Source organism: Cnephaeus nilssonii, assembly GCF_951640355.1.
Source record: "Cnephaeus nilssonii genome assembly, chromosome: 10".
Lineage (NCBI taxonomy): Eukaryota > Metazoa > Chordata > Mammalia > Chiroptera > Vespertilionidae > Cnephaeus > Cnephaeus nilssonii.
This window is the reverse complement of record NC_137081.1, coordinates 48,524,492-48,546,820: the sequence shown is the minus strand read 5'-3', so window position 1 is coordinate 48,546,820 and position 22,329 is coordinate 48,524,492. Positions and strand designations below refer to the sequence as shown.

Genomic DNA, 22,329 nt, shown 5'->3' with positions numbered 1-22,329 from the left:
CCTGACTGGTGTGGCTGAGTTGGTTGGACCATTGCACCAAGGGGCTGCAGGTTCAATTCCTGGTCAGGGCATATACTCGGGTTGCACTTCACCCTTACATGGATGTGTTGTTGTTGTTTTTCTCTCTCTCCCTCTCCTTTCATCCAGAAAACCATTTTGTTCACATAAGAACAATGTATGAGAGTTAAGATGAGATAAAAGGGACTGTCCCATTTTACATCTTTGCCAGTTGACCACAGTGGAGGCACAATGGATATAGAACATTTCTTGCATGTATTTAGATGTATGAGATGTGGGTGCCTTGATTTTACTAAAAGGTGGTAAACGCTCCTGTTTGTCAGAGCATGTGAATCTGTTCAAATATATACCAAATATCTGTATTTAGTGAAGTTTAGGTCTTTGCCAGTGAGCAGAAGCCCAACATTGTATTGCTGTATGTCATCTCTAATTGAAAGCTTGGCTGAGAGAAACAGTCATGGAGGATTGGCTAAAGAATATGTGGTCCAGTTATTCCTTTAAACTTTAACTTTGTTTACTGCATCTTTTTAAACCACCAGTGAGAGTAACTGGGCCGTGTCTCAGCTCCTTGCTGACTGGCATTTCATATCATGTAACCTACTCCTGGGCCGCCATTGAATGTACTAGAAAAGAAAAGTGTTCAAAACATTGTACGTATTGTATGTATGGTTTTTAATTGTATTTTAAAATAAAAATATATATATACATTTTTCATTTTTTAGAGAGAGGGGTGAGAGAGACAGGGAGAAGGATATAGAAACATCAATGTGAGAGAGAAACATCCATCAGCCTCCTCCCACATGTGTCCCAACCAAGGATGGAATCCATAACCCGGGTATGTGCCCTGATTGGGAATTGAACCTGCCACCTTTCGGTGTATGGGATTACGCTCCAACCAACTCAGCCACAATGGCCAGGGCCTGAATGAGTTCATTCCTAAATTTTATGTGGGGTACTTAGGGTTTTCTATATATAATGATAGATTCACTTCTTTCTTTCCAATTTGGATGCTTTTTACTTCTTGTCTAATGCTGTGGCTAGGACTTCTAATACTATGCTGGATAAGAGTGCTGTCTTGTTCCTCATCTTAGAGAAAAAGCTCTCAGCTTTTTAACCACTGAGAATATTAGTTGTTGATTTATCATATATGGCCTTTATTATCTTGACATATGTTCCCTCTTTACTTTCTTGAAAGTTTTTATCATAAATGAATGTTGAATATTGTCAAATGCATTTTCTTAATCTATTGAGATGATCATATAGTCTTCATTTTATTTATGTAGTGTATCATGTTGACTGATTTGCAGATATTGAATGAAGCTTGCAACCCAGGAATAAATCCCAATTGATCATGGTTTCTGATCTTTTAAATATACTGCTGAATTTGGATTGCTAATATTTTCTTGAGGATTTTTGCATCATGTTGTTTAGGAATATTAAGTCTATAATTGCTTTTTCTGTAATGTTTTTTGTTTTGGTTTGGTATCAAAGTAATGTTGGCCTTGTAGAATGAGTTTGGGAGCTCTCCTTCCTCTTCATTGTTGTCTTTTTCTTTAATAAATTGGAGAAGGATAGGTGGAATTCACCTATGAAGTGATTTGGTCCTGGACTTTTGTTTGTTGGGACTTTTGATGATTGATTTAATTTCATTTGCAGATATTTGTCTGTTCAGATTTTGTTTCTTGCTGATTCAGCCTTGGAAGATTTTCTTTCTAGTATTTTATCCATTTCTTCTAGTTCGTCTAACTTATTATGTAATTGTTTATATGTTCTTGTATATTTCTTTGTATATGTTCTTGTATATTTCTTTGTATTTCTGTGGTGTCCGTTTACACTTCTCTTTCATTTCTTAACTTTACGTGGATCCTTTTTTTTTTCTTATTGAGTCTGTCTAAAGTTTCATCTATTTTATTTATCTTTCAAAGAAACAGCTTTTAGTTTTATTGCTCTATTTTATTTATTTCCTCACAGATCTTTATTATTTCCTTCCTTCTACTAACTTAGGGGCTTTGTTATTTTTCTATTTCTTTTTGATATACTTTACATGCTTTGTGTGCTTGTATCCCTTAATGTACTACTGTAGTGATACATGATATTACTACTTTTGTTATTTAATCTTCATACTCACTTTATAACTGCATGGTCCACTACTTTTGCTAAATCTTTGCCTTTATTGGTGAGTTGTTTTTTTTTTCATTTGTATATTTCATTTTTAGTTTTGTCTTTCCCTCTTAATGAAGTCTAACATTTCTTATAGTGCCATTTTAGTGGTGATGAATTCCTTTAGCTTTTGCTTGTTCAGGAAACAATTGATCTCTCCTTCAATTCTGAATGATAATCTTATTGGATAGATTATTTTTGGCTGTGTTTCTCTTTCATCACTTTGAATATATTGTACTATTACTTCTGGCCTACAAAGCTTCTGCTGAAAATCAGCTGGTAAGTGTTATGGGAGAATCCCCTGTCCTTACCTAGCTGCTTTTAAGATTCTCTAACTTTGGGAATTCTAATTATGATGTGTCTTGGTTTGGACCTTTTTGGGTTCCTTTTGTGGGAATCTCTGTGCTTCCTATACTTGATGTCTGTTTCCTTCACCAGGTTAGGGGAGTTTCAGCCATTATATTTCAATTGTTTCTGTCCATTCCTCTTTCTCCTCCTCCTGGGATGCACCTATGATGTGAATGCTAGTGTGCCTGATGTTGTCCTAGAGGTCCCTCACTATTCTCATATTTAAAATTTATTTTTTTTCTGTTCTCATTGAGTGGTTTCCACTACCATGGTCTTCCAGCTCACTGACTTCATCTAATCTGTTGATTCCCTCTAGTGTATTTTTCATTGGTTATTGTATTCTTCAATTCTGATTGGTTCTTTTCCATATTTTCTATCTTTGTTGAAGTTCTCACTGAGTTCATCTATTCTCCAGAGTTCATTGAGCATCTTTATAACCATTGTTTTGAACTCTGTCTGGAAGATTGCTTGCCTCTCTTTCATTTAGTTTTGTTCCTGAGATTTTGTCTTTGTCTTTCACTTGAAAAATGTATCTCTATCCTCATTTTGGCTGTCTCTCTCTGTTTCTGTGAATTAGGTGAAACAGCAGCCTCTCCAGGCCTTCAAGGAGTGGCCTTATGTAGCTTTCCCTTTTGTAGATTGGGTGTGCCATATATCTGTGACAGGCTAGCTGCAGTTGGAGCTGGAGTGGGCAAGGGCTGCAGGGAGATCGGCGAGGGCGGGGGGGGGGGGGGGGGCGGGGGGACAAATGGGAGCTGCCTTGGCCAGCAGGTTGTAGATGGAGTTGGATTGAGCTTTGGCCACAGGAAATCCCCGAGGCAAATCCTGTCAGGGCCTGTAGCTAAAGCCTAAACAGGCCACGGGGAGTACCAGGTGCAAGCTGTGCCAGGGTCGCCTTAGCAAGATGGCTTGAGCTGCTCTTGGGGCATGTTTGGGCCCTGGGGCAAGCTGTGCTGGAGCCTGCAGGTGCAGCTGCAGCAGGTGTGTGCTGCAGGGGCTGGTGCGTGGGCCTGGCGCGCACTGAGATAACCTGGGCCAGCTGGTTAGAGCACCTGGATTATGCTCCTGCTCAAGCAGCCAAGGTGGAGGGGAAGTGCAACAAATGGCACGTTTTGGCGCCTCTGACAAAGCAGAGTTCCCTCAGTTCCCCTCCTGTTTGGCAGATGCTTTTTGGTTAGTAAATGGATGTCTTTCTCTTGTTGTTTAGGTGCCCTTTAAACCACTTTCTGCTGTGTCCCAGGGTGTGAGTCTGTACCCAGGCCCCTCGGTGATCCCTCCCTACTGCGGATCAGTTTGTCTGGGGGCGGGGGCGGGGAGGTTTCCCATCTCTCCTACCCATTCCTGTGTGCAGAAGCTGCTCAGTTGGTCCTTAGTTCTTTTTCAGGGGGTACTGCTTTGTCTGTAGGTATAGATTTGATATGTTTGTCAGAGGAGGTGAGTTCAGGGTCTTCCTATGTCATCATCATCATCCTACCTTCCTAGCCCTGTGGTTTTAATTCAAAGGCAGCCAGCAGGAAGTGTGAATGTTTTTTTCATTTTCTCCTCAGGCTAATTTATTAGTCAAATCTGATTCGGACTGGATGGATGCCTTATTCTTCCTCCAGAACACTTTTCTCTAGTTTAAGCATGTCAAACTCACGGGCCGCGGGCCGCATGCAGCCCACAACAAATATTTTTGCGGCCCAGCCAATATAACCGTGTGAGCAGTTATTTATAATTATGAAAGGAAATAAGTCTCCTGTCAGATTCTGAATTACTGACACTCACCTTGGGTCAGTTTTGAAAGTGATCACTGCGAACAAGATTTGCCCCGAAGTAGGAAAGATAGTAGCAGAGAAGAGATGCCAAGTGTCAGGAAGAAAACATTAATTTTACGATGGCTCTTATTCTTTTTTTTATATTATACTTTTTGAAATAAACATACGTTTCTATGAAAATTGAAGCTTTTGTGTGTGTTTTTTTTTTGCGGCCTAGATAAACTTAAACCTTGTTTATTTGGTCTGTGTTAGCCTTTGAGTTTGACATGCTTGCTCTAGTTAATTCTGACTAGGCAGATGATTCCTAAAGGAGGAACAAAACAATGTGACACTGTTTCTTTGTGCAATACACTTTTATTTTCCTTTTACCTTTGCAGTCATCTTTGAGTAATCTTTGTGTAAACAATAGAATGGAATGATGTTACATTAAATTGTATGCAAATGGCTCTAGAACACCTTAACAATTATGACAAGGCAATTATAAAGAACTTTGTTTTCTTTAGTAATATATATTTGCTTTTTAGAGGACATTGAAGAGCTGCCGTATCTAGGGTTAGCAAGGAAAGAGCAAATGGTACCATTCCGGGAGCCCACCTCCCTGAAAGTTTTGATTCCAATTTTGAAAATCCCAAGTTTGCTATTACATTAATATGTAGTCCAGCAGAGGGCTACTTGAGCTGACAGTATTTATTCTTGAAACTTAACCTTTTTAGTCATTGCACAAAACCTTTTCTGTTTTTGTTTGTTTTACTCCATCTGGGTGTTCTGCAGAATTTCAAGTAAAACTCTGATTCTGGTATTTTCAAGTTTATCACCTTTGGGCCAACGAATCCTATCATTTAAGGAGAAGTCAAATCAGAGATGGGTACATAAGTAGCAATCTAACAGAATGGCAACGTTTTGTATAGCTTTCTAAATGTTCCAATGAAGCAAAACTTACAGATGCCACTGTATGTAGAGGATGTTTTGGATCTGAGGCTATTCCAGAATAAAGCAGCCTCAGGCACATTCTTCATATGAAAATTTGCAAGGCACCTCCCTCTCCCAGGAGACAATCAGATTGTGGATTGGTTTTTAGGCAAACAAACCAAAAGAATAAGCATCCTAGTTCTTAATTCAGTCAGTTCAAAAATCAGAAGTTATAAATACTCCAAAGATAGACCTGAAACTTTTTGTTTAAATAACAAGAGATTTACTACAAGAAGCATATAATCAAAAATTTTTCTTTTCCTAGCTAAGGTGTGTAATGCATAAATATATGAAAAATAAAATTCACAGTCAGTTTTAAAACTAGAATTCAAGTTTGGCTAATAAATCTTAATTTTATAAGTATATTAATTTCTAAATACAACATAAAAGAGGCAGCATTGTCAGATATACAGTTAAAGTATAACAGAAAGAACAAAAATGAAAGAAGAAATAGCTTCTGATAGAAAAAATTCACTTTGTTGCCAATAAATAGGACCACCTGAGTATAGTTCAGATTCTTTTCACTTAAGGGATATCCGAATTAATTGCTAAGAATATTAAATAGCTTTTGGAAAAATGAGCAACAGTCGTGCAGCTGTGGCATTTGCTTGTTCTTATACTGTGGCTTGCTAGAGAATAAAGCAGAACTCGGAGTGTTAAGTTTTAAAAAATTCTTTTTTATCCCATTTCTCGAAGCCGGCCTCTTCACAATCTTCAGATTTTGCTGGGAACTGGGAGTGAGGGGGTGGGAGGACGTGGGAAGGGAGAGGTTGAGGGGGAGTGTGGTGAGGGAGGCATGACAGATCAGGGCACCTCAAGGGACATATATCAGCTGACACTCAACTGAGCAAACCCGATCAGCTTCACTTCATCTGGAATCTCGGATCCATCACAGCCAGATGCCTGAAAATGGAAAACAAACAAAAAACCCGACACCTTGAGTGCTGGTTTGTCACTGCTGGTTTGTACAGACTTGTTCATGTGATGGCAGAACCAAGAAAAGGCATGTTCAATATGGGGCCACGTGTCCCCCCATTCTTCCAAAGAATCAAACTCCAAAATGAGTACTGGGTGCGAAGTGCTGTAAGAAACCCCATGCTATCAAACAGGGAAAACGGGGAGGGATGGGTAACCCGGTTAAAACACCGCTGTGCCCAGGCTCTCAGCTTTGGAACGGCCAATGAACCATCTGACTGACAAGAAACCACATACAAATTTTCAACGACTACAGTGATTTTTAAATATACTTTCAAAAGTAGAGCTCGTTAATAATGAGAAGAGATCTGAGATCTAGGAAGTCACTCAAGGGATAACTTGTTTTTTATCAAAATCGTCTCCTCTGTAAAACTGGCCAGAAAAACAAGTAGTCACCAGGCGGTGGAATGGCTCTTCATAGATAACTGTTATTTAAGTCCCAGTGAGCTATTTTCACAGGAAAAGGTACCATAATAGGTTATTTCCCCATAACGAAGAAGAATTGTTTCTAATATTTTAGGACATACTAATTGCCTAAAATTGGCTCAAATTATAGTGTGCCAAATACTTTTTGATTTTGAAGAAAAATAATAAGGAACTGGAAATAAGCCACTGCCCATCAAACCTCTCACTGGTCCTAACTCATAAGTTATTTCTATTTTCCTTTGCACCTCCCTCTCTTTCATACACACACACACACACACACACACACACACACACACAACACTCAAATCACTATTGGATATTATGTAAGTACCACCAGTGGAGAGAAAACATCTGATGAATGCCTGGAAATGGGCAACAAATTACCCAAGGACCATCCAAACCTTTTGTTGGCCTAATTCTTGCTGAATTATTGTCAAAGTAATTAGTTTGCAATGGAGGAAACAGAAAAGCCCTTCCATACATCCCAATGAGCCTGCTTAGCCCTGCTTCCACAAAACAGCACATAAACTCAGCCCTTTGTCAGCCCCAGCATTTTCCTTTAACATGAGCAGCTAATTAGAACATATCATATAACTTGAATATTTTAAAATAATTACCTTTAAAATAACAGTCAGTGAGAGGAGTTATGCTTACATATGAAAATCAGTAGCCTGAAGGGTAGTAGGAACATTAGTTAGCATTTAAGACATTTACTTTGTGCCTATCCAGTGATTTCTCTGGTTTTACTTGACAGATAAGATATTCAGTGAAGCACAGCTTTCATTGTTTGCATTGCCAGGGGCAGATCAGAAACAGTCCTTCCCTTATCACTTTTAACAAAGTACTACAGGCATAGAAGGCTTTTCAGCTGAGATATTCTGGTGGGCATTTTTTATACTGATACTGTCATATTCACCTCCCCTACCAATTTTCTCATTCTACTCTCACTGCCTGTCTGTTAAATCAATCTGCCTAAACATTCCCTTCTCTCCTGCTACTGCAAACAGTGTTATTTACTCAACCCACTGAAAGCAGACAGACAGAGACAATCTGTATAATTAATAGGCAACTGACAAACATCTGAGGACAAATGATGGCTGCAGGTGCCAAAGGTCAGACTGCCGAGTGTGAAGCACATCAATGCATCTGAAAGCTACATCAGGAATTTGATCATGTGAATAACAGGAGGTTAAGATGATGAGGAAGAAAAACAAAATGTCCAGTGTTGGTTCTACCGAGTAGAAATAAGAGAAAAATATTAAATCCTTTTTGTGAAGAGGAATGGAATTTACAGTGCGAGTGGGTGACCAAGCCAGTGGTGGTTGAGGGCACAACTCACAGGGAATCTTCAGGGGGGTGCACATCCCTCTCCATGCCCCCGGGGCCTCCTGCAGCTACACTGGCCTGTTCTGTTTCCTGGCAAAGAGGCACAGGCTAGGTTGCTTGGCTCTGCTTCAAGGCACTCAGCCCTTTCCCCACGCTCTACCATGCTCGTTCTCTTTTAGCCAAAGCTGAGCCCTTATCTCTCTCACTGAGGCCTGCAAAACACTAATGGGGGCAACATGCAAATGATTCTGAAATCTAGAGAAAAGGAAGCAGAGACCCTCAAACTTTTTGGTCTCAGGATCCCTTTATAGTCTTACTAGAGGCCCAGTGTATGAAATTAGTGCACTGGGGGGTGAGGAGGGATCCCTCAGCCAGGCCTGTGTCCCCTTGCAGTCTGAGACCCTTCAGGGGATGTCCGCCTGCAGGCTTTGGCCAGCTCCCTATGGGGAACAGGCCTAAGTCGGCAGTCAGACATCCCTCTCACAGTCTTGGACCCCTCGCTTCTTACTGCACCCCCCCTCCTGCCCCCTGCTCACTGCTCCTTACCCCTCAGCTCCCTGCTTCTTAGCACTGCCTTGGAGGCGGGAGAGGCTCCCACCACCACTGCTGTGCTCGCCAGCCGTGAGCCTGGCTTGTGGCTGAGTGGCGCTCCCCCTGTGGGAGCACACTGACAACCGGGGGGCAGCTCCTGCATTGAGCGTCTGCCCCCTGGTGGTCAGTGCGCATCACAGCGACCAGTCATTCTGGTCGTTCCGCCATAATTGTCGCTTAGGCTTTTATTATATAGATACTAAATTTTTATTTTAAACATTTAAATAATATTAAAGTATTATTAAAATACATTAAAAACCATGTTTATGTAGGTTATATTCATTATACTGCCTTAGAAATTAAAACAAATTTCTAAAATATTCATTTACTAATTCATTAAACATGAAATCTACCCATTTCAAACTAATATAAATAACTGCAGTTTATACCAAAACAAAATAAATTTGAGAAAATTGGCATTGCTTTATATTTTGCAAATCTTTTTAATGTCTTGCTTAATAGAAGATGGCTGGATTCTCATACCTGCTTCTGCATTCAATCTATTGTTTGTTTTCCTTGGATAGTGTATAAAGATAATCCAGGCTCACACCAATTTATAGTTGAAAAAGGGAAGAGTATTTTAATAGCCTTTCTAGACACTTTGTGGATATTGTTTATTAGAATACCAAAACTGGCCAAGTGATCGTTTCTTAAAGCTTAGTTATAATGTGGAATCTGAAACCATAGCATTGAACTTTCCATACTTTGCTACACTGATATCCATTGGTCACCCTTGCACTTTGAATGGTTCTTTAAAAAATTTCCATTATAGTTGACATAAGATATTATATTAGTTTCAGGTGTACAACATAGTGATTAGACATTTATATAACTTACAAAGTGGTGACTTCAATAAGTGTACTACCATTCTGACACCACTCATAGTTATAAAATATAATTGGCTATATTCCCTTCCCTGTTACTGTTTTTATAACTGGCATTTTTATAAATGGCAATTTGTACTTAATCCTATTACCTTTCTCAATTACCTGCCCTGTCCCCCTCCCCACAACCTGGCAACCATCAATTTATTCCATGTCCATGACTTTGTTTCTGTTTTGTTGTTTTTTTTAATAGATTACTCACATAAATGAAATCAAATGGTATTTGTCTTTCTCAGTCTGACTTCATACACTTAGCATAATACCTTTTTATGTCCATTCATGTTGTTGTAAATGGCAAGATTTCACTGTTGTATTTTTTTTTATGGCCAGGTAATATTCCACTGTCTATATAGTATGTACCACTTCTTTATCCGTTCCACCACCAACGAGCACTTCGGTTATTTCTATAGGTTGGCTATTGTACATAATGCTGCAAATATCTTTTAGAATTAGTGATTTAGGATTTCTTGGCATAAATACCCAGATGTGAGATTGCTGGGTCATATGGTAGTTCTATGTTTAATTTTTTGAGGAATCTCCTCCATACTGTTTTCCATAAAGGCTGCATCAATATGCAATTCCATCAACAGTGCACTATAAGATTCCTTTCTCTCCACATCTTTGCCAATTCTTGTTTGTTGATTTATTGATGATAGCCATTCTGACAGGTGTGAGGTTATATCTCAGTATGGTTTTGATTTGCATTTCCAGAAGATAAATGATGTTGAACATCTTTTCATATGTCACCCAATAGACATATCCTCTGCCCACTTTTAAAGCAGCTTCTTTGTTTTCTTAGTGTTAAATTGTATGAGTTACTTATATATTTTGGACATTACTGACTTACTGAATATATTATTGGTGAATATTTTCTCCATTCAGCAGATTGTCTTTTTGTTTTGTTGGTTACCTTCAGTGTGCAAAAACCCTTGCCCTAGGAGACATATAGATATCAAAAAGTTTACTGCCTATGTTTTCTTCTAAGAGTTTTATGGCTTTGAGTCTTACATTTAAATCTTTAACCCATTTTAAGATTATTTTTCTATATGGTGTAAGAAAGTGATCCAGTTTCATTCTTTTGAATGTGTCTGTTCAGCTTTCCCAACACCACTTACTGTCATTTCCCCATTGTATAGTCTTGCCTCCTTTGTCATAGATTAATTGACCACATAGGGTGGGTTTACTTCTGGGCTCTCTATTCTGCTCCATTGATCTGTGCGTCTGTTTTTATGCTAGGACCGCCTTGTAGAATAGTTTTATATCAGATAGCATGATACCTCCCACTTTGTTTTTCTTTCATAAGATTGCTTTGACTAGCTGGGGATTTTTGTGGTTCCATAGAAGTTTTAATATTATTTGTTCTAGTTGTGTGAAACACACCATTGGGATTTTGATAGGGATTGCACTAAATCTGAAGATTGCTTTGGGTAGTATGGACATTTTGACCATGTAAATTCTTCCTATCAACAGCATGGTATATACTTCCATTTATTTGTATCTTATTCAATTTCATTCTTAAATTTCTTAGTTTTTTGAGTACAGGTCTTTTGCCTCGTTTAAATTTATTCCTAGGTATTGTTTTTGACACAATTGTAAATGGGATTGCCTTTTTAATATCTCTTTCTGATATTTTGTTAATGTATAAAATTGCAACTAATTTCTGAATATTTTATATACTACTACTTGACCCAATTCATTTATTACTTCTAATAGTTTGTTGGTGGAATCTTTAGGATTTTCTAATTATAGTATAACTTCTTTCATTTCTGATTTTATTTGGACCCTCCCTCTTTTATCTTGATGAATCTGGCTAAATAAAGGTTTATCAATTTTGTTGGTCTCTAGTTCCTTTATTTCCGTTCCAATCTTTATTAATTCTTTCCTTCTACTCACTTAGGCTTTGTTTGTTCCCCTTTTTCTAGTTCCTTATAGGTTGAAGGTTATATGGAGATTTTTCTTGTTTCAACTGTGTACCATAAATTTGGGGTCATTGTGTTTTCATTTATCTCAAGGTATCTTTTAATTTCTTCCTTTATATTACTGTTAACCCATTCATTATTTAATAGCATGCTATTTAGCCTTACTGTATTTTTCAGTTTCCTAATAGTCACTGATTTCTAGTTTTATAGCACTGTGATAGAAGAAGAATCAGTTTTTAAAAATTTATTGAGACTTTTGTGGCCTAACATGAGGTCTATATTTAAGTGCACTGGAAAATGTTTCATGTGCACTTAACTGATACGTTGGTGTGTTTAAGTCCATAAGCTCTAAGGCCACTATCTCCTTGTTGATTTTTTGTCTGGATGATCTATCCATTGATGTCAATGGGATGCTAAAGATACTGACTATGACTGTCAATCTCTCCTTTGTCCATCAATGTTTGCTTTATATATTTAGGTGCTCCTATGTTGGGTATATAGATGTACCCAAGTTATATCCTCTTGTTGGATTGATCCTTTTATCATTATGAAATGTCCTTCTTTCTCTCTTGTTACAGCCTTTGTTTTAAAGTCTATTTTGTCTGTCTGATATAAATATTTCTTCCCCAGCTTTTTTTTCCCCTTTATATTTGCATGAAATATCTTTTTCCATCCCTTTACTTAGAGTCTGTGTATCTTTCAATCTCTTGTAAGCAGAATATTTATGGGTCTTCTTTTTAATCCACTGAGCTATCCTATGTCTTTTGGTTGGAGCATTTAGTCCATTTAAAGCAATTATTGATAGGTATGCTTATTACCATTTTAATAATTTTCTCATTATTTATGTAGTTATCTATTTCTTTCTTATTCTCTTGCTAGTTAATTACTTTCTATGGTATGTTTGAATTCTCTTCACTTTATTTCTTATATATCTCTTGCAGTTTATGGCTTGGAGTTGTCATGTGCTTCTTGTATGCCAAGCTATGTTTTTAACAGTCCATTTTAAGTTGATGATCACAAATTTGAACACATTCTAAAATCACTATAATTTAACCCCACCACGTCAATGTTTTGGTCATTTCTTTTTACATTTTTGTCATCTCTATTTTGCTTGTTAACTTCAGACATTTTATTTTTCATTTCATGGTTTCTATCTCTGTTGAAATTCTCTCTAGTTCATCTATTCTTCCCCTACATTCACTGAGAATCCTTATAGCCAGTGTTTTGAGCTCTATATCTGGTAGATTGCTTGTTTCCATTTCATTCTTCTTTCCTGGAGATTTGTCTTATCCTTTCATTTGGGACATGTTTGTCTCCTCGTTGTGGCTGATTCCCTACATCTCCTGGTCTTGGCAGAGTGGCCCTAAGTAGTAGGGCCCAGTGGTGCAGTTTCCTTGGCCACCCGAGTTGAGTCTTCCAGGAGTGTCCTAGGTATGGGTTTTATGTGCCCAACTGTTGTAGTTGAGCCTTGTGTTAGCACTGATCCTCAGGATGATTGGCTGTGAGGGCTGGCCGTGACTACAGAGGACACGCTATTGTGCAGGTTTTTACGTGCCAGCCAAGTCCACCCTTTGGATTTGTTTGTGGAGCCCGATGGGAGGTGCTCTGGTGTAGGACCAGGTCAGCCTCCATTTGTGCCCAGTTTGGGGCCACCTGGTGGGAGCTACAAAGTGATTTGCCGTTGGTTGCCGCCTGTGTTGGACTTAAAGGCGCTTGGAAGAAGCTATGCTGGGAACTAATGCTTGCTGCCACCATTGCTGAGCATGGGGGCCCCTTGTGCCAGGCTTGGGTCTGCTTAGTATTAGGCACACTGAAGCCAGCCACTGCTTGTTTGGGGTTTGTAGACCTTTGGGAGATTTTAGAGAGTTCACAATGTGAGCCGAGGCATACTGCTTGTGTGGAAAAGCCACTGGAAGGCTTGGGCCTGACACATGAGTGGTATGGGTTCTCAGGGAGTTACCAGTGCGGAGAGTTCATATTTGGTGCATAGCTGAGTGGGGAAAGGAGCTCAACCCAGGAGCAATGATGCCTGCCAGTGCTTCTGACCCCTGGCACTTTCTGAGCTGATGCCCCAGCACTGGAGCCCAGATCAAGTGAGTTTGCAAGTCCATGTGCAGGCTCTTCAAAAGGAACTCCAGCAGCCCTCTGCTTCACTCAGATGCAATCCTCACTGGTTTTCACAGCCAGATGTTATGGGGACTCCCCTTCCTGGCACTAGTGCCCCACTGGGACCCCTCCTCCTCAGGGGGGCGGGGGAATCTGCTCAGAGAAGATATCTCTTCTGATTCTTAATTGCCACATGTGGGTGTAGGACCTGCTGGTTCTGGGTATTAGTCCCTCCTACCAGTCTCGTCATGGCTTCTTATATCCTTAGTGATAGAACTTCTGTTCAGTGAGTCTTCATATGGTTGGTTCTCATCAATTTTCTACAATATTGATGTGGTCGTGGGAGGAGGCAAGCACAGCGTTTACGTACTCTGCTATCTTGCAAGGAAATGTGAATGGATCTTCTTACCCATGCATTATTTTTCAGCATGGCTGAGCTATGCAGATTTTCCAATGTTGACATATTTCATACAGTATCACCCATCTCATCAGAAAAGGCTTTAAGTACTGGGGGGCTGTCAAATGTAGAGTGGCAGATACAAGTTTTCCAAAATCCTATTTGTGTTCAAAAGCTAAGGTTTATTATTAACAATAAATACTGTCAGTCATTCTCCTTGAATTTCCAAGCTTACTTGGTTCCTTTTGGAAAAAATATCTGCCACATCCCTTGTCTGAATAACCATCGTTTGTCAGTTATTCTTGCAAGAAAAAAAAAAAAATGGGTGGTTCAGCTCACAACTCAAACAATCGCACTCGTGCTTTTCCTGGGCACAACCACTGCCCTTCAGTAACGGAGGAAGTGCTTCCATTTCATCACACACAGTATTAAAAACGTGTGTCCGCAAGTAGACAGATTTAATAATATCTGTTTCTTGCCTTATTAGGAAAATTCTTAAATGACACTAGCTTTTTTGGATTTAATTTTTTAAAAGCGACTGAGTGCACGTATGCCTGTGAATAACACGATGGCTATGGTACAGTTTGAAGTTCCTGCCTTGATTCATGCTGACATTAGCAGTTTTACCCACGAGGGCTTTTCTACCAATGTCAACACAATGGAAAAGACAAGTAACATCTTGGTGTTATTATGAGAGTTTTCACACCCAGTATACCCTAAAAAGGGTCTCAAGGAACCCCAGAATTCCAAGGCCCACATTTTGTGAACCTGAGCTTCAAAGGGAAATGTATACAGTATCAGGAACCTAGCATGGCAGTACAATGATGCATGCTCTCACTCAACGGTCTGCACTCCTGCCAGACCAGCAGGTGTGGCCTGTGGAGGAGCTGAATCCTCCAGTGTCACCCACAAGGATTCCCTTCACCCCAAACCTGGGTGCACGTTGGAACCAGCTGGAGAGCTTGAAAACATACTAATGCCCGTGTCCACCCCAGAGGTTGTGATTGGTCTGGGGATACGGCCTGGGCACTGGGACATTTGAGCTCCCAGGTGATTCTAAGGTTTGGTACAGTTTGCGAACCACTGTTCTACCCTCGTGAACCTCCAAGTTTCCTTTAAAGCAACAGTTCTCAGCTTTAGCCTAGATCAGAATCACCTGGACAGGTTGTTAAAACCAGATCCTCCTCTCCCATCCCCCATAAATTCTGATTCTTTAGGCCTGAGATGGACCCTAGAATTTGCATTTTTATCAAGTTTCCAGCTTCCAGGTGGAGCTGGTACTACCAGTCTTGGGACCACACTTGGAGAACCATTGTTTGAGAGCTGCTCCATGGACCTCCCTGAACTGACAGTTTCCCAGCTTTATGTTGTTCTTTGGAAAATGTTAGTCATGTAGCCTCCAACTACGCCAAAGCTGAAAGCCTCTAAAAATAAGGCCCTTTATTAATTACCAAAATACTCATTAAATTTGCTATCTGCAATTCATGTTATTCAACTTCAATAACTAAAATATATAATGCTCATGTAAATGTGTACCAATTGGGTGCGAACTACAATTTGTATTCTTAAGATTTGCACAAATGCAATTTCAAAACTTCCACATGAAAGCAGCAAGACTCATTTGCTTTAAAAATTGCAAGGTAACAAATTTAAAAATGACTTAAATGATATTTATGGAGCCTTGTCTTAAAAACAACAACAAAATAGTACAGAAATGTCAAACCTGAAGCAAATTATATTTGAGCTGAAATGCCCTCTATGCCTGAACCACTTTGTTAAAAGTGATTTTTTTAGAAAGGTTTCTGATCTGTCTATCCTTGGCCATGTCAACAATGGAAATCACACCTCACTTATCTGTCCAGTGAATCTAAAGATCTAAAGCTAAAGATTGGGCAGAGAAAAACAGAACAGCACTTGTTTATGTAACCAATATCCTTTCACCTTGTGCATTGTTTTTCTCATACAAGCAGACAGACAAGATAAGAACAAACATCTGTTCAAACTTGAGCCACGTGGGAATGGGGAGAGGAGAGAGATCAGAGGAGGAGCCTACACATGGAATGCTTCTCCGCTCCACACTGGAAGCACCAGGGCGTGTTTTCGAAATTCCCAGGCTGCACCAAGAACAATTAAATTGGTTTCTCTGGTGCAGGACCCAGGCAATAGTAATTTTTTAAAGTGTCCCCGTCACCCTGAGTGAAACCTTTGTCTAGCAATGTAAAGACCACAGTTCTTTAGACAAAGTTCAGGTCCCTAGCAGTCTCCTTCAGAAAGCAAAGAAAGCTCTGAGATTAAAATGATAAGCAGTTGAGAGATAAAAGTGCTACAAGTAGCAGTGGCTTATGAGGAAAAATGCTTATGAAATACTTGGATCTTTCATTCTTCAATAACATAACCAATTTGAATCTCTGTGGCTTTAACCAAGATGCTAGTGTCCTATGAAGATTAGGCTGAAGTTTTTCTAAGTGAGATTTGTACTCTGATATATTTTAATTATTATCAGGCCCCCGCTATGTGCCCAGGCACTGGGGGATCCAAGACAGAAATCTCTATCCACCCAAAGTCTCTAGATGTATTAGAGATGTAAATTAGAGTCTACAAAATGTCAGTACAATATAATCCTTGTGGAGGAGACTATAGGAGCACCTAAACCAGGATTGGAAATCAGAGAAAGCAAAAATTAGGCAGAAAATTGGAACATGTCTAGGCATTGGTGAGACAAAGAGGCCTGAAGAAGTTGGGGAAGAAGGTTATTTTAGTAAGAGGGATGAGTACATACAAAGGGCTAACAGATGAAAACAGGAGGGAGCAGGGGGACAGAGAAAGAGAATAAATGAATGGGGGCTGGTCAAATTAGGAAAGTGAAACAGGGAGGGCTTCCCCAGCCAGGTTCAGGGGACTGACTTGTAGAAGAGGACAGCGAAGAACCACTCAAGTGGAGCGTGGGACTGTGGAAGAGTTCCTCCGGCTATCGCCTCAGTGTGGTAAGCAGAGCTAGAGGCTGGCGAGGTGTAGGCAGGAGGGTCAGTTTTGGAAGATAAGAGGATCCCAAGAGAGACTCCAGGAAAGTAAAACTGATGAGAGTAGGACATGAGAGGGACTTTCACATTCCCCTTCCGTTCATAGACACTCGAGCAGCCGTTATATGAAACCTACAGTTGTAGGCAAGCGTCAGGGTTGCTCTCCCTGTTTTATAGGAAAGCAGGATGAGAGACGGAATAAGCCAGCATGAGAGTTTTAGTCTCTCACCTCTCTATTTACATGTTCACACAGGGAAATGTTCTGGAGGTGGTATGTTATAACTGCTTTCTAATGGTATAAAAATGAATAAAGAAACGTTAATATTGTTTGAAATGCTGACACAGCGTGCCATTTTCTCATCAATATATATTTTCATGTAAATGAAACTGGTTTACAAAGGTGTAGGTGTAGATGAATTAGAAACGTAAGAGGTGACAGAAGAGTCCTAAGCAAGAAGGCGAAATTTTCAATTTGTCAATTTATCACTCTGTCTGAATAAAATGTATTTTTTTAAATTATCAAAGCAAAACAAATTTCGTCAGATAAATTCTGTGCAAATCTTTGATCACACATAGCCTACCTACCTGAAACTAGATGAGAAGCAAGACCAGAAAGCTAGTTAGCACCAGGCAAACATTTACTGTAACTAATAATCACTTAGCATTTTTGGCCATGCACTGTTTCCATTAAATTTCCGAAGAAATAAAAGAAACAGATCATCAATACATGTTGCACACAGCAAAGTGTTGATCATCTAGACCTTAAACTGCTTGCAGTATTCTGACTGGCCCTTAATACGATTAATTTATAGTTTAAAACTGGGTCACTTAATGGGAGGCTTGTTAAAACTTTCAAGAAATAGTCACCTTTGTCTGTTTTGACTTCTCTCCACCCTCGCTTGGTTTCACAATGACTCCAAAATGCTCAGTATTCCGTACCTCTGTGGCCACCCCCGTTATTCCATTAAAAATCCACTTGTGCAGAGAAACTGTTAATGCGATTTGCAGTGTGGAGTTAAAATGTTGTCTTTGTTCACTAGCCTTCAGTGAACTGTTCTACAATTGTTTCCAATTACCTAAACCATTTCTATAATAATCAGCCTCATTTTTAAGTTAGAACCATTTAGCTTCAGGAAAGCTTTAGTAAAAGTTTTAGCAACCAGTACATTAAGTGATTCATTTTAAAAATCCTAAATTAATTGTATCAAGGGACAGACAGAATGCAGCAAGCAATTTAAGATCTACCAATACTTTGCTGTGTACAACATGAAATTAATGTAATATTGTATGTCAACTGTGATTGAAAAAAACACACTCTTTAAAAAAATTACTGAAAATGAAATACATCATCCAAATAATGTTTTAATCTTGAAGAAAAAAAAGAGTTGCTTGGAATTCAGTTTAATTTTGTTCTATATGGTCAAGTAGCCATAAAAACTGGAAGCAAAATGGCATGGTGTTCAAGATTCTCAAGTGGCCACTCTTCATTGAAGATGTAATGGTAAAAGAACAAGCTATGCTTACAGAAGAGGAAATTTCTGGTCATGATCAGAAAATGTTCCCAAATGTCGAACAGGCAAATGATGGATGCCAAAAATGGATCCCAAAAGGAAACATCAGCAGCAATAAAATTACAGAGCAGGGTAGGAAACTCTATTATTATTCCTTGACGGCACCTTATGGCAGCATATTTACCTTCTTTCCATAACTTTCCACTTACCAACTTAAATGTCAAGGTTTTTAAAGCTTTGGGGTCATCTACAATCTTCTGTAAATTAGCAGCCACTGAAAAATACAAACATGGAGAAAAGTGTTCAAATTATTTCCCGTAACATTGGATTTTCACATCAGTGATTCAGAAAATTTGACTAATGATGCAATTAGCTGCAAAATTATTTTTCACAGACATTGTGAAACCCATATAAATGGCCAAATTACTCTCATGTATTTTCTACACCAACTTATATCTTCGGTACATCAGAATTAATAACGTACAGTTGATTTAGAATTAACTGTACACTGACCTCACTTTCAGAAACTACAATGAGAAATGACTTTCTCATGGGAAGCAGAAATGACAGCAGTGTTTCCACCACTTGGTTTCCTCATCGCCCATCACTAGGAAACGTCGGAGCCAGGAGAGGGCAGCACAGAACACAGAGGAGAGGTAGTCAAGACGACACCTTTTCTTTGGAAATAATAGGTCAGCACATTTGAACTCCTGTCCTGTAAATTCACTCAAATTTCTGTGCCCATTTTTATCAAAGCCTCAAAATGCAGTGGATAGATAACCTGTATGACTTGGGCATATGTTTTAATGTTTTCAGAGCACAGTGATCTGTCAGACCAGTGAAGGGCCACCTTGAACACTTCCCGAGTCCTGTGAATAGGGTGGAGCACTTGAGGCTGTCAGTGTGAAGCTCCATAGTGAAGATATGTTTCCACTATTAGCTGGATTCATCAGAGACCTGCCCCACTCTCCATGGTGTCATGATATATTCGATAGTCTAGGAGAGGAGTCAGCCCTTCCCGCTTACTCCGCTGGCTTAGGGTACAGTTTATGAACAATATTACCAAAGGTAATGACAGAGATTTCATGCCTTCCTCTTTCCAAACCAAACTTAACATGTAAAGCACTGAAAGTCAGGTGAGGGCTGTTGGTTAGGAAAGGAGCAGTTACTATCCAAGAAATCAGGGAAGAGTTTTTTCATTATCAAAATTATCTGCTGCTTCACTAATTAGGTATCTGAAAAGTTATTGGAATATTTTAAGATAAAAACATTTAAGATACATAATAAATGTATAAATAAACGTTTTGAGAAAAGTGTTTCAAGTACAATGCTTACAAGTAGAAAGAAGTCTGCAAATTGTATTTTTCACTGAGGTTAACTGAAAACCTAGATACATAGATTTTATGCAAATTAGTTTATTTCATTTAATCCAGGGGTGGGGAACCGTTTTACTGCTAAGCCATTTGGATATTTATAACATCATTCCTGGACCATACAAAATTAGCCACTTAAAAATTAGTCTGCTATCTTTGGTCAAACATTTAATTAACTCTCCACTCATGCCCTGGCAGGGCCAGACCAAATGATTTTGTGGGCCTTATACGGCCTGTGGGCAGGACGTTCCCCACTCCTGATTTAATCTATCAGCTGCAAAAGGAAAAACTGAAAATTATATACAGCAGTCCCCCCTTGTCCACAGGGGATATATTCCAAGACCCCAGGGGATACCTAAAACTGTGGATAGCACAGATCCTATATAGTCTATGTTTTTCTCTCTATATACATACATATATACCTTTTCACTTAAAGGAAGCACTTTGCAGTTTCTGTTTTGCATATATGAATTGCCAGCATCACTATTCTTATGCTTTGGGGCCATTATTAAGCAAAATAAGGGTTACCTGAACAAAAGCACTATGATACTGCCACAGTCACTATGATAACCAGGATGGCTACTAAGTGACTAACAGGCAGGGAACGTATATAGAGTGGAGGAGCAGGACAGGATTCACATCTGGGTCGGATCGGCGCTGTACGGTGTGAAATTTTATACTACTCGGAATAGAGTGCAATTTAAAATGTAACTATTTATTTCTGGAATCGTCATTTAATATTTTCAGACCGTGGTTGACCATGGGTAACAAACTGCAGAAAGCAAAACCAGGGAGAAGGGGGACTACTGTACTCCACATGGCCTATTTCTCTTTCTAAACATAATGACAAGCATTGTTTTATCTCCCTCCGTGGCCCTCCTCACACTTCCATTCTGAGCCATCTGCAGTTTCATTTATGGTAACATCCCGCTCATCTTCCTCTCCTCTTTCTTTTGTCCACACACTCACACACACATCAGGTAGGTCCCGGGCCACCAATCTGTATAGTTATCATCACCAAACTGCTTTTGGCCTCCTCACCAGCTTCCTGACAAAGTTCAGACACTAAAGCCATCCGGTAATCCAAGCCAGAAACACGAGCTCCTGTAGGGAAAGCCTGGCCCACCGACGCCAGGACTGACGATGACGGGGCATCGTGTATGCGAATTGCAGCAGCTTTTCCTGACAACACGAGAGTGTTCTAATAGCTCCTTGGGTTTGGGCTGATTTCACGAGTGGCCGTAAAGTCTTTATGGGAATCTCAGTCCTTTCGTGCAAGTCTCTCAGTTGATGTGGATGATTTACTGCCTTGTTCTGGGTCATCTATTTCCAGTCTGTTCTCTAAAGTGCCGCCCAAAGCAGGCTGTCCTGCACTAATCACACCCCTCTCTGCTGTGCTCCGTGTGTCCTCGGGCCCATTTCCAAGGATCGTGGCTGAGCAAGTTGTAGACTGGAGGGCAAGACTGAGTGGCCAGCATCTTAAACAATCATCCCAGAAAAACCACGCACCCCAACTGTGAACCTCGGGGACATTAGAAATTCAAATTCTGTCTTCAGCTCAAAGCAAAAATAGCAAAACTGGCCTCTTACCTGATTACTTATCCCAGCTGCTAGGCGTATTTTCAATTTAGTTGATTCTAATTTGTTGTAAAGTGCTATAAAACACCTTCATTTAACTGACATCACATAAAATTCAGGGTGATGCTAATTTCTCTCCCAGCAGCAATGCTCATTAAAAAGATGGGTGTCACTGCTTTCTCCCTTCTCCTGACTGTGCACCTGGGTTTCAGCAATAAAAATGCTCCTTACCTGGAACGTGAGCTGAGAAGGAAGGGCTGGGTAGACAGGACTGGTTGTTAGAGCTTCTCAAGTATGTGCTCATAGCACCGAACTTCGCGTTTTAAGGTATTCTAGTTTCCAGAAAATACGGGGCTTCTGAACCTGCTTCTTCAGTGGCCATCAACTCATTTCCAACCCCTCCCGGCTTCCCCCAAATAACCCACCCCCGGGTGTCTAACAGGCTCTTTGAGGTTGTCCCAGCCCTCTCTCTTCAGCCACAAGGGCTTTCTCTGTCTCTTGGCCACACGAGACACAGGTAACACTCACAGAGGCTCCAGGGAGTGTGGCCTTCCAGCCCCACCACTGGGGCTACAGGAGTCCTTTGTGGGCAAGCTATTTTTTTGTGTTCCTGGGTCATGTTTTAGACTTGAATGCCTGTCAGGGCTAGACGTTTCTATTTGCTCTTTTGGATAACATTTGGTTTGAAGTATGGTAAGTACTCTGCTTTATGAAACTGCAGTAATATCATTAACAGCCATATGAAAAAGATGCTGCTGCTTAATACCTCCCCAAATGTAAACACAGGCAAGGCAGCACAGCTGATGTTTCTCTGACAAAGGGTGTCAGGCATTCTCCCGACAGTTTCCTCTATAAAACCCTGGTACTACTCAAACTCCCCACATCGTGACAGTTAGAAAAATAACAGCCATATAAGGACTATTTTACTATGTCTGTATTCTGATTAGTCAAAAGATACACTTTTCTCCGCA

At 39.8% G+C, this 22,329-nt stretch overlaps 1 protein-coding gene across 2 annotated transcripts in view; it reads right to left on the bottom strand.

Moving 5' to 3' along the window:
• Positions 1 to 4,341: 4,341 nt before the first annotated feature.
• STK39 (serine/threonine kinase 39) overlaps positions 4,342 to 22,329 on the bottom strand; it is a 274,586-nt gene continuing 256,598 nt past the window's right edge. For both annotated transcript variants that reach the window (XM_079783234.1, XM_079783235.1), the window contains exons 17-18: positions 18,617 to 18,681; positions 4,342 to 6,155 (exon numbers count right to left, since the gene is read on the bottom strand). In XM_079783234.1, the coding sequence (XP_079639360.1) occupies positions 6,081 to 6,155; positions 18,617 to 18,681 (140 nt within the window). In that variant the 3' untranslated portion in view covers positions 4,342 to 6,080. The remainder of the gene's footprint in view (positions 6,156 to 18,616; positions 18,682 to 22,329) is intronic.